At 43.7% G+C, this 27,473-nt stretch overlaps 1 protein-coding gene across 1 annotated transcript in view; it reads right to left on the bottom strand.

The window, feature by feature from the left end:
- LOC146782818 (alpha-2,8-sialyltransferase 8E-like) overlaps positions 1-27,473 on the bottom strand; it is a 134,222-nt gene that overhangs the window by 63,827 nt on the left and 42,922 nt on the right. Inside the window, exons 2-3 of the mRNA XM_085637903.1 lie at positions 22,951-23,034; positions 17,000-17,086 (exon numbers count right to left, since the gene is read on the bottom strand). Of these exons, the coding sequence (XP_085494029.1) occupies positions 17,000-17,086; positions 22,951-23,034 (171 nt within the window). The remainder of the gene's footprint in view (positions 1-16,999; positions 17,087-22,950; positions 23,035-27,473) is intronic.

Below are 27,473 nucleotides of genomic sequence, written 5' to 3'. Positions count from 1 at the left end.
CAATCGGCGCGCTGCACCTGCAGGCATTTACATCGAGACAATCTATTTAAACCTCACGAGTGCGTCCGTCGGTACCTCCGGTCTTACCTCAATGACCGCCCTGGGGTACCGACGGATAGGTGAGTGCTCTGTTTGTTTTCTCAGTCTACTAGGTAATGACTTGACTTCATTTTTGTCTGCTCCATAGACACTATTACTATTCTGAATAACTGATTCTATGGTATTCTTAGGAGTTCTAGGTGATTACTTTATTTTCTATGCTTTATGTATTAGGATATTCAGTACTTTTTTACCTTGTATTATGACAAGGTCTTCTCTTTAATTTTTGTTCTTAAATTTGAATTCCTGGGCTCATGGGAGCTGAGACACTCTTACAATGGCTATTTTGTCTTTTGAACTTGCTTATATTAGTGTATGTGACTTTCTAATTTGTTGTGACAATTTCCATTAGAGTCACTTACCAGATGTTGGGAGTGTGTGTTTTCTACAATTTTCCATTTTTTTGACCTATTGGGATGGCGTAAATTCCACCCTGGGTGGCAGCAATTGTTACAAAGTGTCTACAGTTGAGGTACATTTTGAATGATTCCTGTAACAATGTCTTATATACCATATATGTCTTTGCAATTTGGGATTGGATGAATTCACTCTCAGGTTTTTTAACTAAGCTTTGGAAGAGGAGGGTTTTTTCAGGTATTACCTGTTTTGCTTTCTCCTACTATTTCTTTCTTTTTAGAGCGGGGCCCCTTTCCCTGAGTTGAGACCAGGTTGAGGTGAGGGCTGTACCCACTATCTATGGGTAAGTGCAATTCAAAACGAACAGTACTGAATGCCTATACAGCATTAGTGAATGCTTATTTTTTGGTCATAGAAATTTATTTTGGCCTGTATTTGAGCCTGTTTTACACATTGGGTCTCTGTCCTTTTTCTAAATTTCTCCACAGGTATCCGGTTTTGATTGCTGTATCAACTTGACCGGTGCGGTAGGAATTTTTTATCTGCACCCCACTTTTGTATAATTTACACACACGTTTTTCTCACTGAAAACCACAGCAGTAATTTAGGTCCTGATGAAAGCCCAGATACTATCGATCGCCTAAGGGCAGAAACATGTTGACCATACTTGCTTTGGACAATAGCATAATGTCAATTTAATTTATGCAATATTGCCATCTTGCTTTTTAAATATGACAGGGGTTCCCTACTATTAAAGAACTTTTGGGTACCCTTAGCCATTTTTAACTCACACATATGATTTTACTGCTGACTATTAGGATTTCTCACCTCGTTCTATGGGTAGTACCTCATCCAAGACAATATTTGTGAGAGATCAGGTGACAATCCTCCTTTAGTGCTCCTTCTATGCCAGTGACCGGATCACTGCTTTATGAACTGGTCCGGCTGGATGGAGTATACAGACCCAGATGATAAAAACAATTAACCACCTTAAGTGATTGATGGGTCCTGGTGAAGGGAGTGCTCTCTAATAGAGTTGTCATTTTGAGTATGGGGTTTATTTAGACGTCTTTGTGTAACTCTTTGGCTCTATTTCTGACCCAGGTTGTATTAGTGTGTTGATATTTGTTCTTAGGGGAAACACAACCTGCTGGTCTGCATTTCTGTTGAAACTTCCCTGAGACCTCCCCCACGTTGTTATGTGCTATTAGCATCTGCAGCCTGACAGCCAGGGCACAGGAAAGGCTGGGTCAACCAGATCGGCAACGTCTAAGGTTGCCAACAGGGTGCACGTCACATTTAATCCGAGTTTGGGGAAAAAAGTCAGATTTGATGAGACAAGTTGTTTGATACCAGACTGACACTTTTCAATAGGACCGATATGGAGCTAGCAATCTAGGGTTGCCCGGGTGCCAGCCAATGTTATCCTACAGCCCCCTGAACACTTATAGTAGCCCTTAATAGAAGGAGTCTACAATAGGAACATATGAGCTTGCACATTTATGTCCACACCTTTAATTTAATGCACCCTGCCTCCTGGGCTCAGGAGCCCTACCTTAGCTGTGACTGACATATATCAAAAATAGTGCTGTGACCCTGCCACTCATGGTGAGGGCACAGACGAGTTTGAGCAGTTTGCACTGCTCCTGCAGTCTGCAATGGCAAGCCCGCTGTCATCTATTGGGTCACCCAGGGTGGCACAATCAGTGCTACAGGCCATGGTGACCCCTTAAACTCCCATGCCCTGGGTACCACTTGTACCACTTGGGACTTATAAGGGGGTTAAAGTCCTTACCAACTGGGAGAGAGCACTGGCACTGGGGTGTGGTTAGCAGGCTCCAAATGGGGCAAAGGGGGGCTGCAAAAAGTCTGTTTCCATACGCAACTCCCCCGCTTAGCTAATAGTCCAGGAGAACTCAACCCCACTGTTGATGGGTTTTCCTGACTGTTCAGCGAGGAAGGATGTAGGAAAACTGGCTGACCTATTGCAGGGACCAATCTGCCTCACATCCTTCTGTCAGGGTCATTTCCTCGGGGAAGCTGACCCACCTCAACTATGACAGGACCCATCCTAAGCTGGACCTTAGCTGAAACTGTGTTTTTACTATTCTGATCTTTTACCCTGGTTAGTGGAGTACCTACCTCCTCTAATCTTACTCTAGCTAGGGCAACACCTAGCTGACCCAAAGAGGACACCCAACACTTGCGTAACCCCACCTTGACCAACAGGGTCAGGGGGCCTACTTTACTTCTTGTCGCTGGATCTGTATGACATGCCAAGGACAGTACTGCCATAAAGGCGTGCACCCAGCGGAGGCGACTGACAACTGTCAGTGTCCAGAACCACACTCTAAGACAGGTGGATGGGCTACTTTAGGGGTTACTGTGGATTTGTGGAGCCTCTCCAACTTTTGAGTGAAGAGCTATCACCTCCTGGGGCAAACATTCTTCTTCCACTCCTTCTTCTGTCGGTCAGGGGTGACACCCTGGTTCTGAGCAGTTGCCTGACTGTCCAGAACTTCTTGGGAATCAGGAGAGGCCTTGCCAGTGCCAGCTTTGGGGTTCTCCCATACTGGGGGAGATGTCCCTTGGCTCCCTGGGTCTCTTGCTAAGAATAGCCATCCTTTCCTACTTGACCCCTTTTTAATTTTCTTCTGGGTCCTCAGTCTCCTTACTTTAGAGATAGGACCTCTAGGATCCTTTGGTGGGGGAAGCGCCCTAGGCAGCTGCACCTTCTGGGTTCATACCAACCTCTGGTAGGTCATTGCCTAGGATGCAATCTAGGGGGAGGGTCTATCACTCTATGCCAGCTAGGGGTATCCCCTACTTCTAGGGTAATTAAGGTCACAGGTCTGTTGGTAACCTCCCCTGGGATTGCCCTTACTCTTCTTACCTCCCTTGGAAGAAACTGGTCTGGGGACACTAACCTGTCCATTACTATGGTGAGACTGGTACCTGTGCCACTCAGGACAGTGGTGGGGATCACACTCACCTTAAGGAGGTGGAAGCGCTTATTACCACCCTCGTGGAGCACCAGCTTACCATCTGGACCCATTTAAAAATAAAATGCTATTAGGACCGCCTTTTCTGAGGTGTCCTCTACTATGGCTACACTGGCCATCTGAGTGATAAACTTTCTCTTGGTGCAGGCTCCCTTCCCTCCGTATTGCCCTGACTGCTGACAGTCAAAGCACAGCCTGTTGTCTAAAAGTTTCTTCAGACCTGGGTCCCCACTGCTCTGCTTCCTAGAGGTTGGTTGGGTTTTGATCCTCTCTTTAGGGTTCTGGGGTTCTAAGGGAAGTTCTTTGGCATTTTTGCTACCTCTCTCCCTTCCCTTCTGTGGGCCTGACACTCACCTTCTTGGGTTCACACCCCTCCCCACCCCCCCCCCCAGGTCTTCTTTGGTACTCCTGTCCAGCCTCGTTTGTCAGCTATCTTCCCCAGCTCTCTGGGAGAAGACAACTTGGAATCCAGCAATTTTTGATGCAATTTCTCTGTGGTACAATTAGAAAGTGCTCTTTTGTTATTAAATTATATAGCCTATCATAAGTGTCCACCGCATTGCCTTTTATGCAGCCTTCTAGTGCTTAGACTGAGGAGTCTATAAGGTCCACCCAAGTTTGGTATTGACCTTTATAGGTGTCCTTAAACTTCACTCTGTACTCTTCTGTGGTGTGTCTAAACTCTTCTTATAAAATTCTCTTCATGTGCTGATAGAGCTCAGCCACATCCTCCTTAAAGGTCAGATGACTATCTCTGCCCTTGACTGAGAACAGCACCCATTGTAGCGAACCTTAGTGTTGGCGAATTATCCTTATTTTGCAGGCTCTCTCAAAGGCTACAAACCATTTATTGATGTCATCACCTTCTCTTACTTGGGAATCTTTGGGAATAATAGGGTCAAAAGTATCCTCGTGTTCCCTATTTACTTTGCTGTCACTATTATCTTTGGCCTCTAAGGCCACCGTGACTCTCTTTTCTTCAATCTTTTTATCCTCTAGTGAGAGGAGGTCAAGCTGTTCCACAAAGTAAACTAGCACTTTGCCAGTAGAGGCGTTGCTAGAGTGACTTCTATCACTTCCCACTGGTGAAGAGGTCTGGGGAAGGGTAAAGAGTTTTGTTCTTCTTCTTCCCTCATCATCTCTCGTGGGCCAAGGCAAAATACTCATCCTTTTAATAATCTTCTTCTGAGGTTTGGCCTTCCCTCTCTAATTGTTCCTTTTCATAGGAGCTGCAAACGTTCTCTAGATCCTCCTTTATGGCTGTCGTTCTGAAGTCAATGCCCCCAATTTTGCACAAGGCTCTCAGATCACTGATATTTAGAGCTGAGAAGATGGACAGGTCCAGTTTCCGGTCAGCCTCCATTGTGCACTAATCTTTTATTTGAAAGTTGGGACCTTTTTTAAAAAATATATAAACTATCAAAACTTTTGCATAACTTTCTAACTTTTTACTTACTTTAGAATGGGCTCTAATCAGAGCCGTAACAATTCCAATTAAAAAATGTTTAAGAAATATCTGAAAGAAATAATTTGCATCTAATGTCAATAGTGGATTTCTCGTGCAAAGTCACTTATGACAAAGTGGTAGTGCGAAATATAAGTTCAGGATCCCACCGCCGTAACACCAAGGTAGGTAAGTGGATTATTATGCAGTGAGGCTAGTTAGGCTTCAATATGCAATAATCTCACAATGCCCCAAATAGGTCCTTTAGTTGTAGACTAATAAATCCCTAGCTCAGTCCTGGTAGGGTGGCACAGAGCAGTCAGTCTTCACTAGAGGAACATGCATTTCAGAGTACCAACATGGATGATAAGTAATTGACACAACTTGAAAGAAATCCGACACCAATTTATAAAAATAAGGCAGATTTTAATATAATTTTAGGCACCAAAACACAATCAGATGAGTATAACCAAAGTTATGGATTTTTAAAAGAAAAATAAATCAGTGCATCTCAATATTGCAAAACAATAACTTTGAGGTCAATGGGGAAATACACTAGTGACAATTTGTCACTTTCAGGTCAAGTTCTGTGGAAACCACGGGGATGGGGGGCAAGGTAAGTCGAGTCCCAGGACCAGGCTCTGGGTGCAGAGTAGTTCTGGCTGTCCCTGGTGCTGATGAATGAGTGCTGTGGTTGCTGGTTTTACCACCTAGACGATGGTGATAAGGAAGGGAGTACAAAATCTCAACAATGGGGCCACAAAGGCATCTGGTTGAAGATGGTGCGGGAGTCCCTTGAGGCACAATGTCAAACAAAGGTAGTGGTAGCATGCCTGGCCACCAACAAACCTTGGCAGCAGCAAGTCCAGCCTTCAGTCACTTCAACGTTATGGAGTTCGGGCAAAACGGTAGCCACCTGAAACTTGCTGGAGGTCAGTACTACATTTCCCATAATGCACTATACCATTTACTTTTGGGCGATTCCTTCGGCTGGCCTGATGGCTAGTGATACTTTGGATCTGGTGTGATTTTGCCTGCAGGCGACTAGTACCTCTAGTCCACGGGAGTTCTAGAGTTGCCTTCGGTTTTCAGAGGGGTTACTCTTTCCTTTGGAACCAGGCTCAGGTCCAGGATGAGTCGTAGTCGGGCAGTTGCAGGGTGGTTGACACAGGTGAAGTCTCTGCGCCTTTTCTTTGTGCAGGTCCTGAAGTCGCAGACTCGGTCTCTTCTTTGCCCTTTGGTTGCAAGTCACTCAGATCTGAGGTACTGGTACCAGGGGAGCCCCTTAAAGTCTAGATTATGGGGTGTTAGGGATGTGGGTGCTTTTAGCCAAATGAGCCGCCCATGAAGTGACCCCTTCCGTAGGGTGTGCTACAATTTCTACTCAGAATCCTCCATTCTACCATTTTTTAAAAATCGCAGACATTCCCGCCCAGGCAGACCTCTGTTTCTGACTCCTGGGAGTGTTCACGGCTCCCAGCAGGGGTCAAATTCATGTCTTATTGTCAGAGCTGCAACCTGATAGCCAGGGAACAGGAAAGGCTGCGACAACCAAGTGGGCAACCTCTAAGCTAGCCACCTGGGTGAATGTCACATTAAATCAGAGTTTGGGAAAAAGTCGGGTTTGATGAGACAAGTTGTTTGATACCAAACGTGACACTTTTCAGTGTGACCACAATGAAGCTGGCAACCTGGGGTTGCTCGGGTGCCAGGCCATGGTATCATATGGCCCATTGAACACTTATAGTAGCACCTAATGGAAGGACGCTACTTACGGAACATATAAGCTTGCACTTATATGTCCACAACCTTCATTTGTAATGCACCCTGCCTCCTGGGTTCAGGACCCTACCTTAGGGGTGACTCAAATATTAAAAATACTGCTGTGACCTTGCCACTCAATGTGAGGGCAAAGTCGAGTTTGAGCAGTTTGCACTGCTCCTGCAGTCTGCAATGGCAGGACTGCTGTCATCTCTTCACTTGGGGCAATCAGAGTGGCACAATCAGGGCTGCAGGACCTGGTGAGCCTTTAACTCTCATGCAATGGGTACCACATACCAGGGACTTAAGAGGATTAAAGTCCTTACCAATTGGGGTTACTAAATCACATTTATCATATTTTAGGGAGAAAGCCCTAGCACTGGGAACTGGTTAGCAGGCTCCAGTGCACTTTCAGGGTCCTAACCATCAGCACTGGGGTCCAAATGGGGCAAAAATGGGGGGGGGGGGAGGCTGCAAAAAGCCTGTTTCCTTACAGAGAGGCTTTCCCTCACTGATTCAAGTATAATATGTACTAGTTAGCATGGTTTTGAAACCAATAATGTTGGTCCTCTAGTGCATGACTCAATTTGAACTGTTTCTGTTCACTAATTTTAATGATGGTATATATGAGTAAGTCACCCTTCTGAAAACTCTATCAACCCTAGGAACCTCTTATTTATATTGTGATCAATTGCAATGATTCTACTTTATTGGGCCTGATTAAAATTCTTCCTCTGCTGTGAATGTATGTTGAAATACAGCAATATGAACTGGCAGTGCTTACTATACCGAACGACAGAATATATGACCACTCTGGATCCTGGCTCAGTTATCCTTATGTGAATCGTATCATCCCACGGACATGTCATCTTTATTGTGTGTTAAAATAGGATCTAATGTGTAGAAATGTTTTATCGGGCCTGATTATATTGCTTTCTTCACTACTATTGCATGTTGATAACCATCAGATGTGACTAGGTATGTGTACATCTTTGTGGTCTCACGCCTTTTCTAAATTCTCGTCTTTTGGTACACTGTCCTTTTTAGCAGGTGCCTGGGGACCTACAGGCTGGTAACCATAAATAGGATAGACATATGCAAGAGCAGCTAACCAGAGATGAAACTTTAATAGCATCTACTCTGAGAGTCTTGCAGGACATCACTGGGTGCATCAAAATAGAGGACATCGACCATGGATGGTGCACTTGTGGAACCTGAGGGGATGCTGGCAGATGGGGTACAGGACATTGGGTCCCTGAAACCTCAGGTTGCAGAGGTTGAGAAGACCACGGAGGACCACACTGGAGTACTCCCAGGGTCTGATACGTTTGATCACTGTATTTGCACATCAGTTGCCTGCTTGGGGTCTATGGAGAGCTTTGAGAATGATGCAAGGGCCATGACACTAAAGATGCTGTGGTTGTTAGCACCTGCTTTCAACGATCTGTGCCACATGTTTGTCCACCAAAATCTCGGCTGGTAAGGCGGCAAATAAGGTAACAGGGCTGGTTCAGAATAGGGGTGGGCAGTGAACTCCACACCGCCGGCAGACTTCGCACAGTTTTGCACACTCCACACAGAGCGCGGAGTTAGGAAAGTACCGCCAGCCAACCAGAGGAGCAATGTTTACTGGAATGCTCCTGTCTCAGTCCTCACCCCTAACATTGATGACCTGGGATTGGAGCACTGGGAGGGGGCACTTTTGCCAGTTCTCGTGCAATATATAGAATTTTGATGTTTTGATTAGCTGCTGGGTCCGGACGTCCCTTTTTCTGAGCCGTCCTACTCCAGTTTGACGAGGGCGGGGCTTAACTGTAACGCTACAGCCTATCATCTAGGATTAGTTACCAGTTGCAGCTCCTCCACTAAGGCAGAGGTCGCAGTGGAAATAAAGGAAAAATGAAATGATAATAACTCGTTATCATCATTTTATTTGTTCCTGCTGCTGCATCTTTGCGGGGCGGGCTGCTCTGCAGGGGGGAGGAGTGGTCGGCACTCTGTAAGTGCGCAATGACTGATTGGCCAGCCTGACAATCATGCATGCTTTGCATGTTCTCCACCCAGGCTGCATTACAGCTTGGGTGGAGAACATGCCAGGGCTCCCATTGCCTGGCTGAGCACTGAACCACGGCGCTCAGACCAATTACAATACTGCATTGCAGCGTTGTGATTGGTTTAGGGGAACCTGGAAGCCTGGGTCCTTCCTGTTCCGGAGACGAGGGACGACAAGGAGCTATGTTTTTTTCCCCTTTACTTTCCCACCACCACCGATCCAGGTCAGCCGCCACTGTGAGTTACCCTCCACGGATCCGCTGAAGTTGGCGGGAACAGCCGCATTTTTTTTTAGTTGGCAGGACAAGTTTGTTTGCCGTTGGTGCTGCTGATCTAGAGGGCTGTGAGGGGGCTGCGCGGACAAGGGCAGCTCTGGGGAGAGCACAAGCTAGGTGCTGAACCTCTCCTCCCCTACAAATGCACGCTCCTTGTCCACCCGGGGATGCACGCCGAACCACGGTGCAGAGGCAAAATGCCAGTGGTAGCTCGCATCGGCATAAGGGGACTCGCTTCTGGTTTCGGGTTGTTTCTTTTCTCCTCCCCGCTAGCACAAGAAGCACCATGAAATGACCAGTCTATGGAAGCAGCAGTCTCTTCAGCAAGAGGACCAGCTCCTTTCCCCACCCTGAACAGAACAACGTATGCCGCCCCTGTTCTGGCTGCCTCACCCCCAGCACCATGACCACCACCAGCTGTACCCAGGACCATGCCCATGCAGGACCCCCAAAGCACAAGCCCCCGGTTCTGCCACCACTGCTGAACCAATAGGCTCTCCCAGACAACAGCATGAGCCTGCCCTGCTGCCCCCAATTCAGGGGGACCATCTGCACCCATCAGCATGCCTTCCATTGACCCGTCCCTGCCATCCATGGACACGGTGTAGGTGAACCAGCAGTGGGAGAAGGATGAGCTGCAGGCACTCAGCAACACGTTTGCAGCCTTCATCGACAATGTAAGAAACTTTTTACCTGTGTGCTGTACGGTTCTGTGGCATGTTCTTGGTGATTCATGAAAGGCATGTATGGAATGGATAGCTGCTGCCGAGAGTTAATTTGGCGCTCGATGTCACTCCCATCTGTAGTTTAGACGAAGCAAACACCGGGCACCCACAGGGGAGATCATAGTACCCACTGGTGAACGAGGATGAAGCGCCTGAGGTGCAGCAGGGGCTGAACTCGACCCCTTCAGTGAAAAACATGTGACAATGGTGGAATTCCGCCGCTCGTGGAACTCAGCAGGAATTCGGCAGAGTTTTCCAGCAACTGCGTGGAATTATGCAAAGTGAAACTCCACAAGCTCCGCCCAGGCCTAGTTCAGACTAGAGACAATAATCAAAGCAAACTGATCACCAACACTGCATCTCAGGAGAAAGAAATGTGAGAAGGGCTCTCATCAAGAAGGTAGATTCTTAAAGTTTGTGAAGAGAGAATATGCATTTCATGAAATAAACAGAGGCTAGCATTATGCATATATCTTTTATTGGCAGCTTCTTGCAGCACTTTGAAGTAAAACCAACCAAACTAGAATGTCACTGTAGCCTATATAACTCTCTACACAGCAGCCATATTCCTCTTTTAAGCTGCTTTGTTTCCATAACTTGAAATATCTCAAAAACTAACGATCAAAACTGTCGCCCCAACTTCTTTTTTTTCCTCATTGCGCATCTGAAAGAAAACAACATATGGCAAACATATACTGTTCTACAAAATCTATTCAAAACATATTTCACATCCTTTTGTCAAATATAACACAGTATCCCTTCGTCCTCCTCCTCTTTTCTTCTATCTGGGAGTGTGAGGGGGAGGGATAATGCTAGCCTCCGTGCCTTTAATGAAATTCAGAGTCTCTCTTCACAAACTTGGAGAATCTACATTTCAAGTCAAGACCGGAGGCTAGCATTATGCATCTTTACAGCTGTGGCAACACCACAGATGACACATGTTCCATTGGCTTTAAATAAAACCTTACAAACATATCTGCATTAAACCAGTCAGCTACCTTCAAAATCTCTTCCAAATGACCACCTGGTGCAAATACTTTACTTGCCATTGCTCCTTTTACTAAATGCGCACCAAATTTGTGTAAATCAACACCTGCTTCAAGCAGACAGCCCCTTACCCAGCAAGCTATTGTTGTACAACTTACTGGATTTGAAGGCCTAGCGTAAGAAATCAACAGTTGACTCACATCGTCTCTTCTGTACGTGGAAGAGGTGCAGTGCAGGGGCCACGCGGCGGACTCCAGAACATGGGGGCTCACAGTTCGATCCAAGGTGTCGGTGGCAGGTTAGCCCAGCATCATGTGACTCTGGGCAATAGCTCGCTTAATCTTCCCGACGGCCCCCAGCGCCAGGACACCTCGCCTGAGGTAGCTGTGCGCTTTACAAATACTGGTTATATTATATACTCTTCCATTCTTCTTTCATACTTCTTCAAACATATCCCCACACAAGGTTTAGGGTAGTCATTGAATATTGGGTAAAAAAAATAGAAGTATTCATAGTCTTCGTATGTCTTGTAATCGGATTATTAAATCTATTACCTACATCCAAAGTTCTTACATCTGAAACTCTCCTGAATGAGATTAAGTACAACAAAGTTGCCATCTTACTAGACCACTGTCGTAAAGATGAATACTTATTCACTAACGAACTCTCAAACAATCCGTCAGACATGTGTGCCTGGACCAAGGAGGTCTTTGTATCTTAATCCCTTTCATAACTCTACAAATTAAAGGATCTCTTCCTATTGAACAACCTCCTACAAAACTATATTTCACTTCTATTGCAGAACTGTAACAATTTACAGTCCTATAACTCAAATCTCTTTCAAACAACAATGATAAGAAATTGGAAAGCTCTACGGGAGATGCCTCCGTGAGACGCGAATCCCTCACCATGCACTAACACACCTATTTCTTCCATGCACCAACATATCACTTCCTACTGCCTAGTGTCCAAGATTCTCTGAGTAACTCCTAAGCTAGTTGTGAACTCTTTCAAACGGATTTCCTCTCCTGAAATCTTCCAAACAAGAAGGCTCGAAGCTCCTTCCACGACTGAAGGACGTAAATCTCCCTCTGGCCCTAACAGTACTTCCCTTGAACCTGGGATCAAAAAGGGTTCCTCTACTGCAAACTCCAACATCCCTGGAAATCAAGGTGGAGCTGTCCAAAAAGGAGTCACCAAAACTATCAGACATTTCCACTTCCTGACCTTCAACAATACCCTCTGTATCACTGCAAATGGGAGAAATGCATATCCAAGAACTACCTTCCAATCCTGTTCAAAAGCATCCACCTCCCCTGCTTGAGAATTTGATCTCCGACTGTAGTAACAGGCTAATAAGTCAGCCTTGATGCAAACAAATCCACCTCTAGGGGGTCCCCCTATTTGATGTATTCTCTGAAGATATGCACATTCAGCCTCCAATCGCTGGAATCCCTGAGATATATTGAATTCCAATCTGCCACTGCATTGTCCAGACCTGGAAAATACTCTGCTTGTAACCCTATTTTCTGCTCTAGACAATAACTCAAAATTTGGTTAGCAACCTGAGTCAGATACTCAACCTGCTTCCCCCTAATCGGTTTATATACCGTACTGCAGAAACATTGTTCATCGTTAATAAAACATTGTAGTTTTTTAAATCCCTCCCAAAACTTTGTAAAGCAAAAAGCCCTCCTCTCATTTATAATCCATTTATGTTCCAAACTCTCTTGCCAAAACCACCTGCCGCAAGTCTCCTGTTGACCCAGACAAGTCCCCCAACCAAAAAAGGCTTGCTTCTGTTTCCAACACATAATCTGGGCATACTCCAAAGATTGCACGGCCATTCCAAGCATCCAGATAGTCTAGCCACCATATCAATTTCTTACGTGCTTCCACTGAAAGTCGTGTCTGCTCCCCGTACCACAATCCTTTTCTCAATCTTTCTGCCTTTAATCTCTGCGAGGCCCTGTAATGCAATGGTCCTGGAAAACCCAGCTGTATTGAGGATTAAAATAATCCAATTACTCTAGCAAAAGCTCTCAAAGTTATAGACTGTCTTTTTAGAACACCCCTCACTTCCATCGTTATCTTCACCACCTTCTTCTCCGGTAAACTAAAAGGAAGCTTCCACAGTGTTCACCTGGAAACCTAAAGATTCCAAACTCTGTTTTGGATCTAACACCAACTTCTCTCTGTTGATCAAAAATCCCAGAGATTCCAACAGGACTTTTTCCAAATGAAGTTGCCATCTCAACTCTTACTAACTCTGAGACATTATTAAAAAATCGTCCAAATACATTAGCAGCAATACTCCCTTTTCCATGAGAAACGCCGCAACCGGTCTCATCACCTTCGTAAAACACCAAGGTGCTGAGCGCCGGCCCAAAAGGAAGGCACGTAAACTGATAATGGATACCTAACCACCTGAACTGTAGAAATTTGCGACTCTCCTTCGCCATTGAAATTGTAAAATAGGTATCTTTTAAATCCAATTTCACTAACCAATCGTTCATTTGCAAAATGCCCCTTAATAGATGGATACCTTCCATCTTGAAATGCCTGTAATTTAAAAACACAGGCTACCTGCTGTGGTCCTTCTTTTTGACCAAAATAATTGTACTCACAAATGTCTTTTCCTCTTCTGGGCCTCTCTCTATAGCCCCCTTTTTAAATATTTCATGCATCTCTGTCATTACCAAACCTTGAAGGTTTTCCTGAAAAACCATCTGTCTTAGTTCCTTTAACTCTGATTCTACCCCAAACTCTATTGTATATCCCTGTACCGTGAGCAACACCCATACATCCTTTGTTAATACATTCCAATTGCTCACATATAAACTTAGCCTTCCCCCCTAGCTTTCCTGGGGAAAAAAAAAAATCTGTCTTCATACTTCCTTGTGTGAACTATGCCCTTCCTCTGGCCTGGCGCGTTCTGCCTGTTCTTCCTCTTTGAGGATACAATCCTGTAGCAGAGTGAAATCCTCAGAAGGCAGAACAACCTTGTGATCCGTAGTGGGACCTTTAAATGATTAGCCAGGGAAATGTCCCCTTGCCCAATCAAAAACACGGCCCTAAACACTCTCCTCAGGGAGGAGGGCGCCTTATTCAATATAGGGTCTTCCGAATGTTCTTTTTTTTTTGCAAATCCCCCAATTTACTGCTTATTTTCATTAATATTGCCTTACTCCTTTCTGTCATTAAAGCCCGTTTGATGTTTCCCAAAAAACAAAATGCTCTTTGTGACCATCCGTGTAACAATACATTATCCACCATACTGATTTTGTTCTTGCTTCCTCAGCCATGTCCAGGATTCTGGCTAATGGCCCCAGTATAGCCAATTACCTATCCTGGCACTGTTCCAGTGCCCTTTCTAGTCCCTTTCTGGGGTTACACCCCATCTTAAATAAGAAACTGATGAAGTTTGGATCTAAATCGGGAGTTGCGCAAGCTTTGTCCCCAACTACTGGGCAAGAGCACTCCGCCCTCATCACAGCCCTAGTTTCCTTCTCTAATGGCCTCTTTACCCATAGCTTAATGAAATCTGCTACATGTGGAAGCACCCACCAATCGGCCCTACTGGGATGTCTAATAATTTCTGGACTAAACATATCCTCCCCTTGCGGATCCTTAACAATCCCTCTTTCTTTTCAATCTTTTTCAATGTTATCCATGTCCAAATCCCAGCCATCATTGTCATAGTCGTCAAGAACAAACTCATTGTAATCATCGTTCCCATGGTCATCGATGTAATCATCATTAGGAATACTCTGATTCTCCTTTGTGCCGCTAAGGACACCTTCTCTTGTGCCATTTAGGACACCCCCATCAACTGTGGCGCTCGGCTCACTTATCTCACATGACAACAATCTGTCATAATGATCAACATTTTTTGTCTTCATTCTTCTTTTCCCATACCTACTCTCCTTAACTCCTTTGTTCTCATCTAAGGGCCAATTCTCATCCCCTGACGTATCCACTGCATTTCTTTTCCTCCTAAACACGGTCTCAAAGAACTTCTTAACAGAGGCCCTTACTTCCTTCTGAACCATCTTCTTCAAAGATGTGTCCTCAATACCTCCTGATGTCTCACCTTGTTTGCTAATTTTATCAAATTTACACCAAAATCTTCCAAACACCTACTAATAATTTATTTCTCAAGTGAACCCCATTCTTTGTTTTTAAATGCTTTTTATCACTTCACACGTTATCGCTACTAAAATAAAACTCCCTTCTTTTCAAAAATGCCAAATGCAGTACTCATCAGCTATTTTGACAGTTTGCCAGCATAATTACTTACCTAAAATGGTGTCTTATGGCTACATTAGACGCTGTTCATATTATTGTCACTTTCCCAATATGGCCGCCAATGTGACGCCGTCACACAAACATGTGCGGCGACGTCACAAGTGGTACCTACGGAAGCCTCTGAAGAGCAACTATGATCTCCGAGGCTACGTCTTTAGAACTAATGGAGGCCCCTCACCAAACGCTTCCTGCACGCGTCCTACAGTGTGAGAGCAAGGAATGCACACCACAACCGTTACCCCCCTTGAGCCCCCGCGGTAACGCCTAACCTTCTTTCTTTAAATATAAACACCACTCAAATATTTGTTTAAAACCCCACAGTAAACCCATAAATTGGGTTTTTCACACACTAAATACTTACCATGTGATAAATAAACAACGTGTATACCTTTTAAATATCCAAACATTTGTAAAATATAAAATATCTCTATACACACCATCCATATGAATCCATACTTTAATAATTAAGTATCATAATGGATACGGCCTGTTTCAATATTACAGCCATACCACACAATACTTATCTGTCAAGCAGCAGCAGATAAAGGAGGAAGATGGCTGCTGTGTAGAGTTACATAGGCTACAGTGACATTCTACTTCTGGAATTTTTGTGTTTCGTTTGTTTTGCTTTAAAGTGCTGCAAGGAGATGGCAATAAACATGTATGCATAATGCTAGCCTCCAGCCTTGACATTAAATCTATGTTTTCCCATAGTTGAGCCTTGCAACGCTGAGGCCCTCGCAGGCCGTCCGGGGCATTACAAAAGACATGTTATGTCGTTATCAGCGGGATGTGATGCGTCACTCTGGGTTTGTGGGGGTGGGGGAGGTTTGTTCTCGAATCCCACAGCAACCAGAGGCGCAACTAGAGCCAAATTTCGGGGGGGGGGGCTGAGCAAAGATTTCGGGGGGGGGCTGAACTTTAAGCAATAGGCAGAGTGGAGCTGCAGGGGCTCTTAGAAGGGGTGAAACAACAGCGGGGCCTCATTAACATGCAAATGGTCTTTTAAAGACCTGTGAAGTGCTCGGGTGCGGCTGTTTTTTTGCCCGGGAAGGTGTCTCATCCCGGGCTGCCACACACGACGGGGGGGGCTGAAGCCCTTTGAGTCCAATGGGTGTTGCGCGCCTGACGGCAACCCAGCAGTTTCTTCATGCTAATAAAAAGCAGGCTCCTGATACGCGCAGCAGGGGGATTAGCAGCCACGGTTCACCTGCTTTTGAGTTTAGCTGGCTGTGGTAATGCCTGGCTGGATTGCCCACTATAAAGTCAGAGATATTATGTACACCTGAGGAACTTGTTTAAAACCACTGCTTTAAATGGGCCGGTACTGTCCGGTACGGAGTACCGGCACTTTTTTATTTTGAGGGGGAAAGTACCGGCACTTCTCAAGAGAAATGGTATACTTTTAATTGGAGAGTTCCGGCACTTCGCAGAAACAAGCAGGTACTCTGGTACAGAGTACCTGCACTTCTATTTTCCCATTTCAAGCACTGTTTAAAACTGAGAGGTGTTAGTGGAAGTCATAAAGAATAAAGCTAAAATGTGATTACCTTTGCCTGTCCCTCGCCTTTTCTCTGCACCCTCTCAGGTTTAATGCAGATATTTCCTGTAGGTGAGGTGACGCATCCAACGTGTTCGGAGACCAGATATGGCAACAGGTATGACTGGTAGTGGCTGACAGCATTCCAAGGTGTTGGATCACATACTGTTGTCTATGATGTGTTGTTTTGTAATACCTCCTGAGTGTGCCTTCAATAAAAGTGATTTTAAACCAAAAACTGTGGAAACAGTGTACCCACATATTCCCATTTCTATCTGCCCTTTGCCGTAAGGCTACTTTGATGCTTAATGCCACTTCACTTCCTTTTGTAACTCTGCTGTTACCATACAACACAGTACATAAAGGATCAACTACTAATGAGCTGGATATCTTTACTTCCGGTATCAACAATGAACTCTGCTCTGCTTTTTTAAATTGTTTCTTGGCACCTGTAGTATTTTGTCTTTGTCTTGTCTTCATGCCAGGGGCATTTCAGCATCCCTCCCGCATCACGCATGAGAATTTTTTCATCAATCCTATAAGTGAAAAAAATTAAGTGAGAAATGAGGAAAGTACAAAACACATAAAAAAATAATAATCGAGGCTCCCTCTTTTTCACTCCAGGCTTTTACGTCTAGTGTTTGCCAAGATCTTTTTAATGTACTATAGAATAAGTTAGTTACCTTCGGTAAAGTATTATCAGCTAGAAACACAGTCTAGCCGCAGATTCCTTAGCTTTTGAATTCTCCCCAGGAGTCAGAAATTTTTCAGCTGAAATTTTTTAGCAGTACCTCTGTGCGCTGGTTGATGCGCAGAGGGACTCCAGTTGTGACGTCAGTGGAGTCCTAAAGGGTCCCTCCGGTGCGCGGACGTCAATTTCTCCTGTGAAACCTACTGCGCAAAAACGCAGAACCACTATAAAAACTGGCTGTGTAAACAGTGTGCAAAAAAAAAGAACAATGTATCTTTAAAACATAATTAGGAAATGGAAATAAATGGTATGACAATACCCAGACAAGACCCATAAGGAAAGTCCCAATATTGTGAATACCAAGTCAAGATTTAAGTAGTAAGACCAAATGGTCTGTTGAATTACACAAATACGTGAAACAGGAATCACTGGTATATAAAACCAATATTGAAAAGGGATTAACCCTTACAGTGCAAATCATTCGCAGACAGTGGAGAATGGGCATGGCATTAAGGAGTCTGCGGCTAGACTGTGTATCTACCAGATAATGTGTTACCGAAGGTAAGTAACTTGTTCATCTGATAGATACATCTAGACACAGATTCCGCAACTTTTCAATTAAATACCATAGCTATACCCACCCGGAGGAGGGTCTGGGAGCTTATCTTATGAAAGCTCTCAAAGAGAATCAGCTGGTCAAAATTGACCACAGACCAGGTCTACATAGGAATTAAACGAAAAAGAGCATGGCTCTCCATATGACCACAGACAATGTAAATAAGCAACAACCCTGCTGGCACAGAAAAACCAATGCCTCTAGGGAAGCAGGATAATAGACTGTCAGAACACATCTGGCAATAGTTAGACAATAGTATTTAACCCCCAAAGGGTATGTGAGTCCTTGGACTAAAAGGGCAAAGGCAAGTGAACACCATGAAAACCGCATTCTCAACATCTGCTAGAAATATCTGTAGGAAATCTGTCCTGATAATCCCAAAAAATGAATGGCTTCCAAAGCCCATTCCCCTTAAAACCAAGAGGAATAAACCCATTCATTGCAAGATCGGGAAGATCAATACAAGTATCAAGACCGATGAACGTCATAGACCATCTCTAAAACAAAGAACCCCCACTTTTTTTTTTTTTTTTACAAAATGACCACCCGAAGGTTTACACAATGCATAGTGCCAGACGGCAATTAAACCGATATGAATCTGCCATAAATATTGATCAATTGTACCCAGATCTATATAGCCGCATTCCACTCATACCATAGATCCTCACCAAAAACTTACAGTGAAGAGAGAAGCAATCGCATCTCACGATAATGATTACGTTTTTAAAACAGTGTAACATCCTTTTTATTACATAAAGCAGCACTATATCCCAGCATGTGAAAACACATATGCAACACACATATAAACTCAGTATACACACACATGGATAAACAGAACTGAAAAATCAGTCGCAAAGTACCATAAAATATAATGTCAAGAGAGATATCGCACTCTCAATGAAACACCTTGGGTGACTTTGCATTAAGATGATGCTGCCCATCAAAAGCATTTTAACAGCCTGGTACTACCTAAAGAAAACCCAAATGAAGATGAGCCCTGGCCAGCAGCAAGCACTTACGACCACACTTGGCCTAGAAGTTCAAGATGAATAAAATAAATCAAGCCCCTGGAAAATACCCCAAAAGGGAACCCAGTTGGAGTAACAGACCACAAGGCATATGAGCCTAAATCTAATCTGACTGTAGGGCAGACAAGTACTCAAATACGCATATTTAGTTCTATAAGAACACACCAAGCACCAGATCATATAGTCATACTATGATCCCTTAAAGGGCTGTAAGGTACAGAAAATAACAAATGCTTAAAAGAGAAAGAGAAATGTCTCCAAGGAGACCGAGAACATCCAACCTCCAGACAGGAAATGGATGACTATCTATAGTACCAAAGCCAAGGAGTATGGAAATATCCAGTATGTTCTTAAAGTGAAGAAGGATCAAAATGCAAACCTTCTCTTATGATGAAACAGAAATCTTTCCAACCATGTAAGACATGGTCGGAAACAGCTCTAAGGTAAATATTCACACACTGCATCTCAGAAAACCATAGAAGCAGAGCTCACGGGACAACCATGTTCCAAAACTGAACATAAGAATAAATATAACCTCTAAAAACGGAGGAAACCTAATCTTTAAGTATTCTGAAGAATACTAATCAGACACCATGAGTTGCCAACAGACCGTCTCTAGCAAAAAGAGGCAAACGTTTGTGGAATAAATTCCTATGTGCAGGTAAGGAACACATCACATAATAAAGATGGCATGACCTGCTCACCAGTAAGCATAGTCTAAAAATGATCCAACACAAAGGCCGTCCGTGCACCACCTGAATTCAATGAAAGTTGCACCCTGCTAAAGTAGCGAAAAGGACAACGCTGGAGAAGCCAGAGAACAAAATTACCCCGAAGGGGAAATTCAGCGTTTCATATTCTCTATAATAAATACTGCGAGTCAATAGTAATGCCTACCTGCATACCAAACTCCTTCAAAAGAAGCATGTGAAAAGGAACTTCCTAACCGGAAGACAAATCACTTGCAAATGGCGTCTTAAACAAGAAGCCCATTATCAGAGGAAAAAAGAATATACCTCAGGTATCCTTATACCACTTAAACTGTTACAGACACTAGTGAAACAATAACACCTGCATGCAGAAACACCAACCAGGTGTAATCAAAAGAAGGACCTTCCCATGCCCTAACAAGTTAGGCCCTTTGAGAAAACAAACATCCAAAATCATTTATACCAATTAAGTACCAGGTCAAAGTTGAAGAACATATAACAGAGAAAGAGTAATTAAGACTCTGTATCACTTCTCCTATCACAGAAGTGTCTCAATGCTGAATCGGCCTGAACCCCAAAGAGATGGGCGCCATCAAAGGGCATATCTACTAAAGTCACCTGCACAGCCTCTGAAAAACCTGAAGTTCTTAACCATGCACGACGCCAGAGCGCCACTGAAGATGCCATGGTCCTGCCTACTGAATCAGTAGTATCCATTCCACAAATGATTAACAGCTTAGCTGCCCGTTGGCCATCTCTAATCAAAATTTCGACATCAGAACGGAGGCTTTACGAAAGCGATGATAACATAGTCTGCGAGGTATCCCACAGAGCTTAGGAAAAATGTACCAGAACACAAGACGTGTTGGTAGACCTTAATGCAGAACCAGTAGGAGGAAAGATGTGTTTGCCACATGTATCTTGACTCCGAGAGTCCCTATTTAATGGAGTCTTAGGTGAAGAATCTATATCTTGAGAGGTTGTGGCCAACTGAACTACCAGGCTATGCTTGGTATGATGTCTGAGGAGACAAGCTGTATCTCCTGGAGCAGGCAAATGCCTGCGCGATCTAGTGCGGTCTGCTGAGACCCATGAACCAGGCTTGGCCCAAGTTCCTAACAGTATGTCGACCAAGACTTCACTGTATGGAAGAACAGGCTCTTCCCCAGACTGATCTTGGTAAAGAACATCAATTAGAGGGTCAGTGGATTTCTCCAAGTAAAGTAGTGACAACTTCAACACTGCCGTCACTCTCCTCAACTTGCATTTAAAGGAGGAACTTGCCTTAGTAGCAAGCCTAGGTGGGGAAAGAAGCTCCGGGGCTGGAGAGGACTCCAGCCCACTAGCCTCACCAGGTGCAGATATCCAACTCTCCTCCACGAGAGATGGAATAATCTCAGAGATCTCAGAGATGGGCTAAAAAAGCCCAGGCCCCCCTCGCATCACCCATTACCAGGTGAACCTTCTCACCCTGAGAAGGAAGTGAAAATGCCACACTCCCCCCAGTTTGCTCTACCAACTCCGCACCAGACGCCGATCAACATCGAGAAGTTGACGATTCAACGTCGATAGGAGGAGAGACTTCGATCGGCACTGCCATGTGGGAGTTGGCTGATTGATAACGGACGTCGAAGGTAGAATCCCTAATGGGTTGTGCACTGGCCCAGTAGCGGAGATGGCCTACACCGACCGGGGCCAACCTAAAGACTCAAATGGTCCAACTGACATAGAGGACGAACCCACCGGTGTGGCTCCACTCAACTCCTTGGGGCCCGTGGGCACTCCAGTGGAAGGTGGAGGACCGAAGATGAGATGTAGAGAGTTAGAATACTTCCTTATCTGGGCCATCAAAGCCCCAGCTCCTGGAAAGATGGGGAGACATGAGGCAGAGTAACAAATGGCCTCCTCAACCTGCGAGCGGGAGGAGCAGTGGGAGACAGGGTCCCCACGCGGGGAAGTTGAGGGGTGCCTCGACTTCAAACGATCGCACTTACCCGTTGATGTTTCTGAAGTACCGCTTCCTGGAAAATGGCACCGGCTCATGGAGTAGTCCCACGAAATGACCTCTGCATAATAAGAAGACCAGGGCCGCAAGGTCTCCTAGGACCGAATCAGATGTGCCACCATCAACTTCATACGGCATTCAGTCTCTGGCAGGAGCTGCAATCTTCGGAGTTGTGGTGTTCTTCCAAATTCCACATACAAATAGAATGCAGTTCCATAACCGACGTTTGTCGAGTATGGGACTCAATAGGCTTAATGCCCGACGACATGGTGAAAAGTACACTGTTCCCAACGGCATAAAACTGTTGAAATTGGCCAGAAAAAAACGGCCAGAGGAACCGCTTCTCCAGCTCCATGTTGCAGCACGGAAAAGAAGAAACAGACGTGTGCGCGCTGCAGGGGACGTATATGACTCAACTGACATCACAACCGGAGTCGAAGTCATCCAGATCCAGTCTGACGCCTGGGGAGAATTAAAAAAATAAGGAATCTGCGGCTAGATATCTCTATCAGATATTACATGTCTAATATACATATTTATAGGAGTTTTCAGCCTTCCCTCTGTATTCATTGGTCTGTTGTTGTGTCATTCATATTTTCTTCCACACACTACAGAATAGAGCAGTAGGTCAGTCCACTTCAGCCTTTGGTTGAGTTCGCTGTGCGAAATGGTATTCTGCTTTTTCACAAGGAGCACGTCCGCACACAGAGTTCCCTTGAGGGCCAGGTAACACTATGGCAATATTTTCTTTTTGAGACTGAATTTTTTGTCAGGGTCTTTTCAGTTATATAAGTGAGAGCCCGGCCGCTCCCCCAACTAAAATAAATGACAAAAGTCATGACAAAATGAGCCTTGGCAAAGCCAAGAGGTCAGCAGCCAATGCCAGATCCATTGGCTTTGTCAATGCTTGCTCATTTTTCCAGTGTAGCTCCTTCCCTCCTTCCTAGTAAAGGCTATTTCTTTTAATGCTATTGGATGTCTCCGCATGTCTCCACTTGCTACAAAACTGTAGACAACTCTGTTGTCTCACCACATTAACTTCGTTTAGTCACAAGTTTTATTTTGCCCCACCCCCTAAACTACCGATCTAGAACCAGGAGAACTGGAATTACATTTTATCATTGGAGGATGCTCTCCCACAAGAGAATCTTCCAGTCTTCTGTTCCCACATGTCCCAAATTATCTTTATGTGTTAATGGGCCAAGCTTCTGAGAGGCACCACAAAGTTGGACTGCCACTCAACCCCAAATGCCCAAACACTGCTCTAGTCTTTTTATCCCCAGCATGACACGCAGGTGCGGCAGGCTCACCCAAGCCCCATAGCCATTTGTAAAACCATATAGTACTCACTTTTTTTTCAATGACGTAGCAGTGAGCCTCTTAGTTATTGCCGCGCACGAATACTTCGAAAGTTTCACTCTTACGTCTTCCGAACTGTAAAACAGAAAACACGCAGAAAGCTTACAGCGCCCAATCATAACACAGGGTTGGTGTAAAAATGGAACTCAAGTACAAACATCTGTTCAAATGTAGGACTGAGCTGGATTCCAAACGCTAACACATAGCAGAAAAAACATTAAGTAGAAAACAACATTATAAAAAGAGGCAGATTGATCATCCACATCTTATCTTCTCAACTTCATTCAATAGTACATATTCAGGTATGGTTGAACTGGTTAGTTTGGGCAATTTTAAGTCAAATGAACAATCAGATGGTAAAGAGAGGTCTGAAGACTGAATCAAATGGAAGCTGAATTTGAATATGAATAGAGGTCAAATGTACTAATATCTGCCGGTCTGAGGCAAACTGAGAAATGACATCGAATGGGAGAGATTGCTAGATTACTCTCAAATAGAGGCAAGGTCACTGACTGAGGAATTTACTGAGGATGCAACATCTAAGATATAGAGACACTCAGAATTATTAAGCCAGATTGATTAGCGACTGTAACAGAGATGGTATAATAACTTAAGAGAGTCGTACGATTCTGAGTAACAGGAGAAACCTATGCCAAGTGGCATAACGGAACTTGAAGGGGCAGCCTGCAAAGTACATGGAGGGGGCCACCTCCATGCTCAGGGCCAGACTGGCCGTAGCGGGCACCGGGCGTTTCCCCGATGGGCCGCCCTATTGGGGGGCGGTTTTGGGCCCCTGGGGGGCTGTTTTTGTTACTGGGGTCAGCAATATTGGCCCCCTTAACAAAATCGGTTGAAACCGGCCCTCGTAAACAGCTCGGCTGCACCCCCCCCACCCCAGGGGGGGGCGGCCAAGCAGTTTGCCAGGGACGGTTTCCGTTCCCAGTCCAGCCCTGTCCATGAGGCGGACCCAGTCAGAAGCTCTCAGGCCTGGGGCCAGCTGTCCGTGCACAGTGCCTGGAGCTTGGGGGCCCCCCACACTACGGGGGATGCTCTGGCTATTGTTACGCCACTGCCTATGCCCTCGAGAGAGGCAGACCTTCAGGTGAGATTATAAATAGGGCTCCTGGTTTGATGGTATTTCTTTCTTTTACATTTCCTTCTGTATTTATCCATATTTATTTTTTGACAAATGTATCGGTATTTATACAAATTTATTTGTGATTAGTGTAATTATGTAACTGCAATGAGTATATTTAGTTATGGATAAATGTATACTCACGTTTGACTGCCCACTGGGTGTTTACCGTTTACAGTACAAAGCAGTCATGTGAAAATATTTACATTGTAGAACAGCTTAAACAGCTGTATGGCTACAGTTAATTATGGCTCTTTAGAAAATTGTTGTTTTTTTAAACTTCCCTACCAGTCAATCTCCACAGCTACAGGGCTGGCACTCATGAGTGACAGTAGTGGGAATCCAGTTAATATTTGTGAGATAAAGGAGCACTCCTATTTTTTGGGAAACCCACTTATTAGTTTTTTTTAAATAATTAAAATATGGCGTGCTACAGGGACTGGCACGCTGTGTAGACATGCCATGAAACATGTACTACATAATTCAAGTTTTTCAACCTGACCTCTGTGCACTGTTGCCTGAAAGCTATTGCTATATAAACTTGACAACTAAAGTTAACTATAGTTCTTATAAACTCCAAGACATATGATATAACAAAACACAAAGAAATAACACAATTTCGAACATAGGCAAATGTCCTTATTACATAGACAAATTTAATCTGTTCCAATCACAGATCAACATCTTGAGAAGAATTTCATTCTTTTTTTCATTGAATCCACGATATTATTCTTTCATGAAAACCGCCCAATGCATTTCAGGCCCCATTGGCCCTTCTTCAGGGGTTAACTGTAAACAATGTAAATTATACTCTCTTCCATATTCACAGTTTTTTAAGAACTAAAAGGATCTGTTCAGATGACATCACTTTACAGAAAAACATTTCCATTTCAAAAGAGAGATACATATCGAAGGGTTACCCAGAGAGTGTTTTGGACGAAGCATTTTCAAAGATGGAAAATAGATCACGTAAAACAGTCTTTTGGAAACAAAAGTCAATCAAATGCCAATAGACAGGTGGTCGTATCGAAATGTTCCACCTGCTCTAGACAGGTTAAAAAAATCATCAATCATCGATGGGAAATTTTAGCAAACTTAAGTGATTTTCAAGATCTTTTCAAGAACAAACCTTTATTTGCCTATAGAATATCCTGGAATTTGAAAGAAATGTTAAAGCCCAAACCAATAGAAAGCAATTACTAATTTAAAGGTACAAGGCGATGTCATAATTGTGTACACTGCAAAAATGTGATATGTAATGACAGCATAGAGCACCCCCTGACGGGGGAGAGGCTAAAAGTCAAACATAATGCAGATTGTAATTCCCAAAATTTGAAATATGGAATAAAATGTCCATGTGGACTACTGTATATAGGCAAAACGGAGAGAAAAATAAAAACACGTATTTCAGAACAGAAGAGTACTATCCGCAATTGCAACACGAAAAGCAGTTTATCAGTACATTGGATGAAATTTAGGCATACCATAGCCCAAATGAAATTCCAGGTGATAGAGATGGTAAAACCCGCACCCGGTAGGGATCTGACGAGGACATTATTACAAAGGGAGATTTATTGGATAAAGAGACTTGACACCCAAGAACCAAAAGGGATCAATGACAAAGTAGATTTAGGGTGTTTTCTGTGATCCTACACTAAGTGAGAAGTAGTGTAGGCGATTTTTTGTATAGATTTCCATTTATGTCAGCACACTGTGTATTTGGATGGATATTGTGACTACATATACTTCTTGTTTATTTGAATGATATTGTGTATTTAACACATGTAGTGATTTACCGTATTTCTTTCAGTACCCTTTTTTCTTTCTTTTTTTCTTTTTTCACACCTTTCGGGTTTATTAACTTTTTCCTTCTTGGGTTTCGTTCATCTAGAGCGTTTTGTTTGTCAGCATTGGATATTAGTTTTGGTACCAGGTTGTCGTAGTTTTTTCATTCAACCCCGCTTAGGATTAGTTATCCTCGATATAAGCATTTACTGGCACAGTGGTGCCTTTCACCTTTCCAAGATGGCGCTCATACTTTTTTTTGCAACAACAGTAGTCCGTCGTTTTTTCTACTATTTTTAACGTCACACGTTGCATCTGAGGTACACGTTTACCAGCCGCGAAGTTGTTGGGGCCAGCGTGCCATGAAGTTTGGATTACAGGCTGTTTGGAGCATTAAGAAGGTTAGAAACCAGCTAGCACGTATTGTTTTCACCGCTGAATCAGTGTTTTTTCCGCTGAATCGGTGTTGGTATATTTAGTGATACTACCGTTTGGTTTATGTATCCACAGATGCGAGATCATTAACATTTTGAATCTGCGTGGAGAAAGTTCAAGGTTGGTTTTTCGATTTCGACGGTTGGTTGTTTGGCAATAGCGTATCACCTCTTTTTTTCTGGATTCCAGATCCATTCTCACACTATCACGGACACATTTGTCTGTATTGCGGTTCTTTTTGTTGTCGCATGATTCGGGGCATAAGTAATCAGTTGCAGTCGGGTGACGGTTTTCGGATTCTTTCACACACAGAGCTTTTTTTAAAATTTTTTGTTTTAGTTCTTTCTTTTAAATCTGCTCTTTTGTTCTATCTTTGTTCTAACACATGAATCTTTTCAGTATTTTGTATACACCTCAACTAAACGTTTGTACATTTTCATGTCTGCTCACCCTGCACATTACTTTGTATTTCAAGAGAGTATCATTTACATTGTTTACAGATAATCCACTGAAGAGGGGCCAATAGGGCCTGAAATGCATTGGGCGGTTTTCATGAAAGAATAATATTGTGGATTCAATGAAAAAAAGAATGAAATTCTTCTCAAGATGTTGATCTGTGATTGGAACAGATTAAATCTGTCTATGCAATAAAGACATTTGCCTATGTTCGAAATTGTGTTATTTCTTGGTGTTTTGTTACATCATATGTCTTGGAGTTTATCAGAACTATTGTTATCTTTAGTTGTGAAGTTTATATAGCAATAGCTTTCAGGCAACGGTGCACGGAGGTCAGGTTGAAAAACTTGAATTATGTAGTAGTGGGAATACGCCAAAAGAACACATATTTCATAATTTAAAAAATACGGACAGGAGAATAGATGTTTTCTGTCTGTATTAATCTATAAATTCAACAGATTTTGGCGGTATATGTAATAGGGAATAGGCGCCACAAGTAATCACACTTCAAGTGTTCACTGTCACTTACTAATTACGAACGGTGCTAAAAGGTGAGGGAGAACCACCAGCCTCCCCCAAAGGATTTGTGGCAAAAGCAACAAAAATGCATACATTAAACACCCTAGCACACGTTTTTTTATGATTAAGGTCAATTTCCCATATTATACATAGCATAAAAACACAAGCGAAGTCTTTTCGTTTT

The sequence above is a fragment of the Triturus cristatus genome, chromosome 12 (genome assembly GCF_964204655.1).
Source record: "Triturus cristatus chromosome 12, aTriCri1.1, whole genome shotgun sequence".
NCBI lineage: Eukaryota > Metazoa > Chordata > Amphibia > Caudata > Salamandridae > Triturus > Triturus cristatus.
This window is presented reverse-complemented; position numbering and strand designations above follow the sequence as displayed.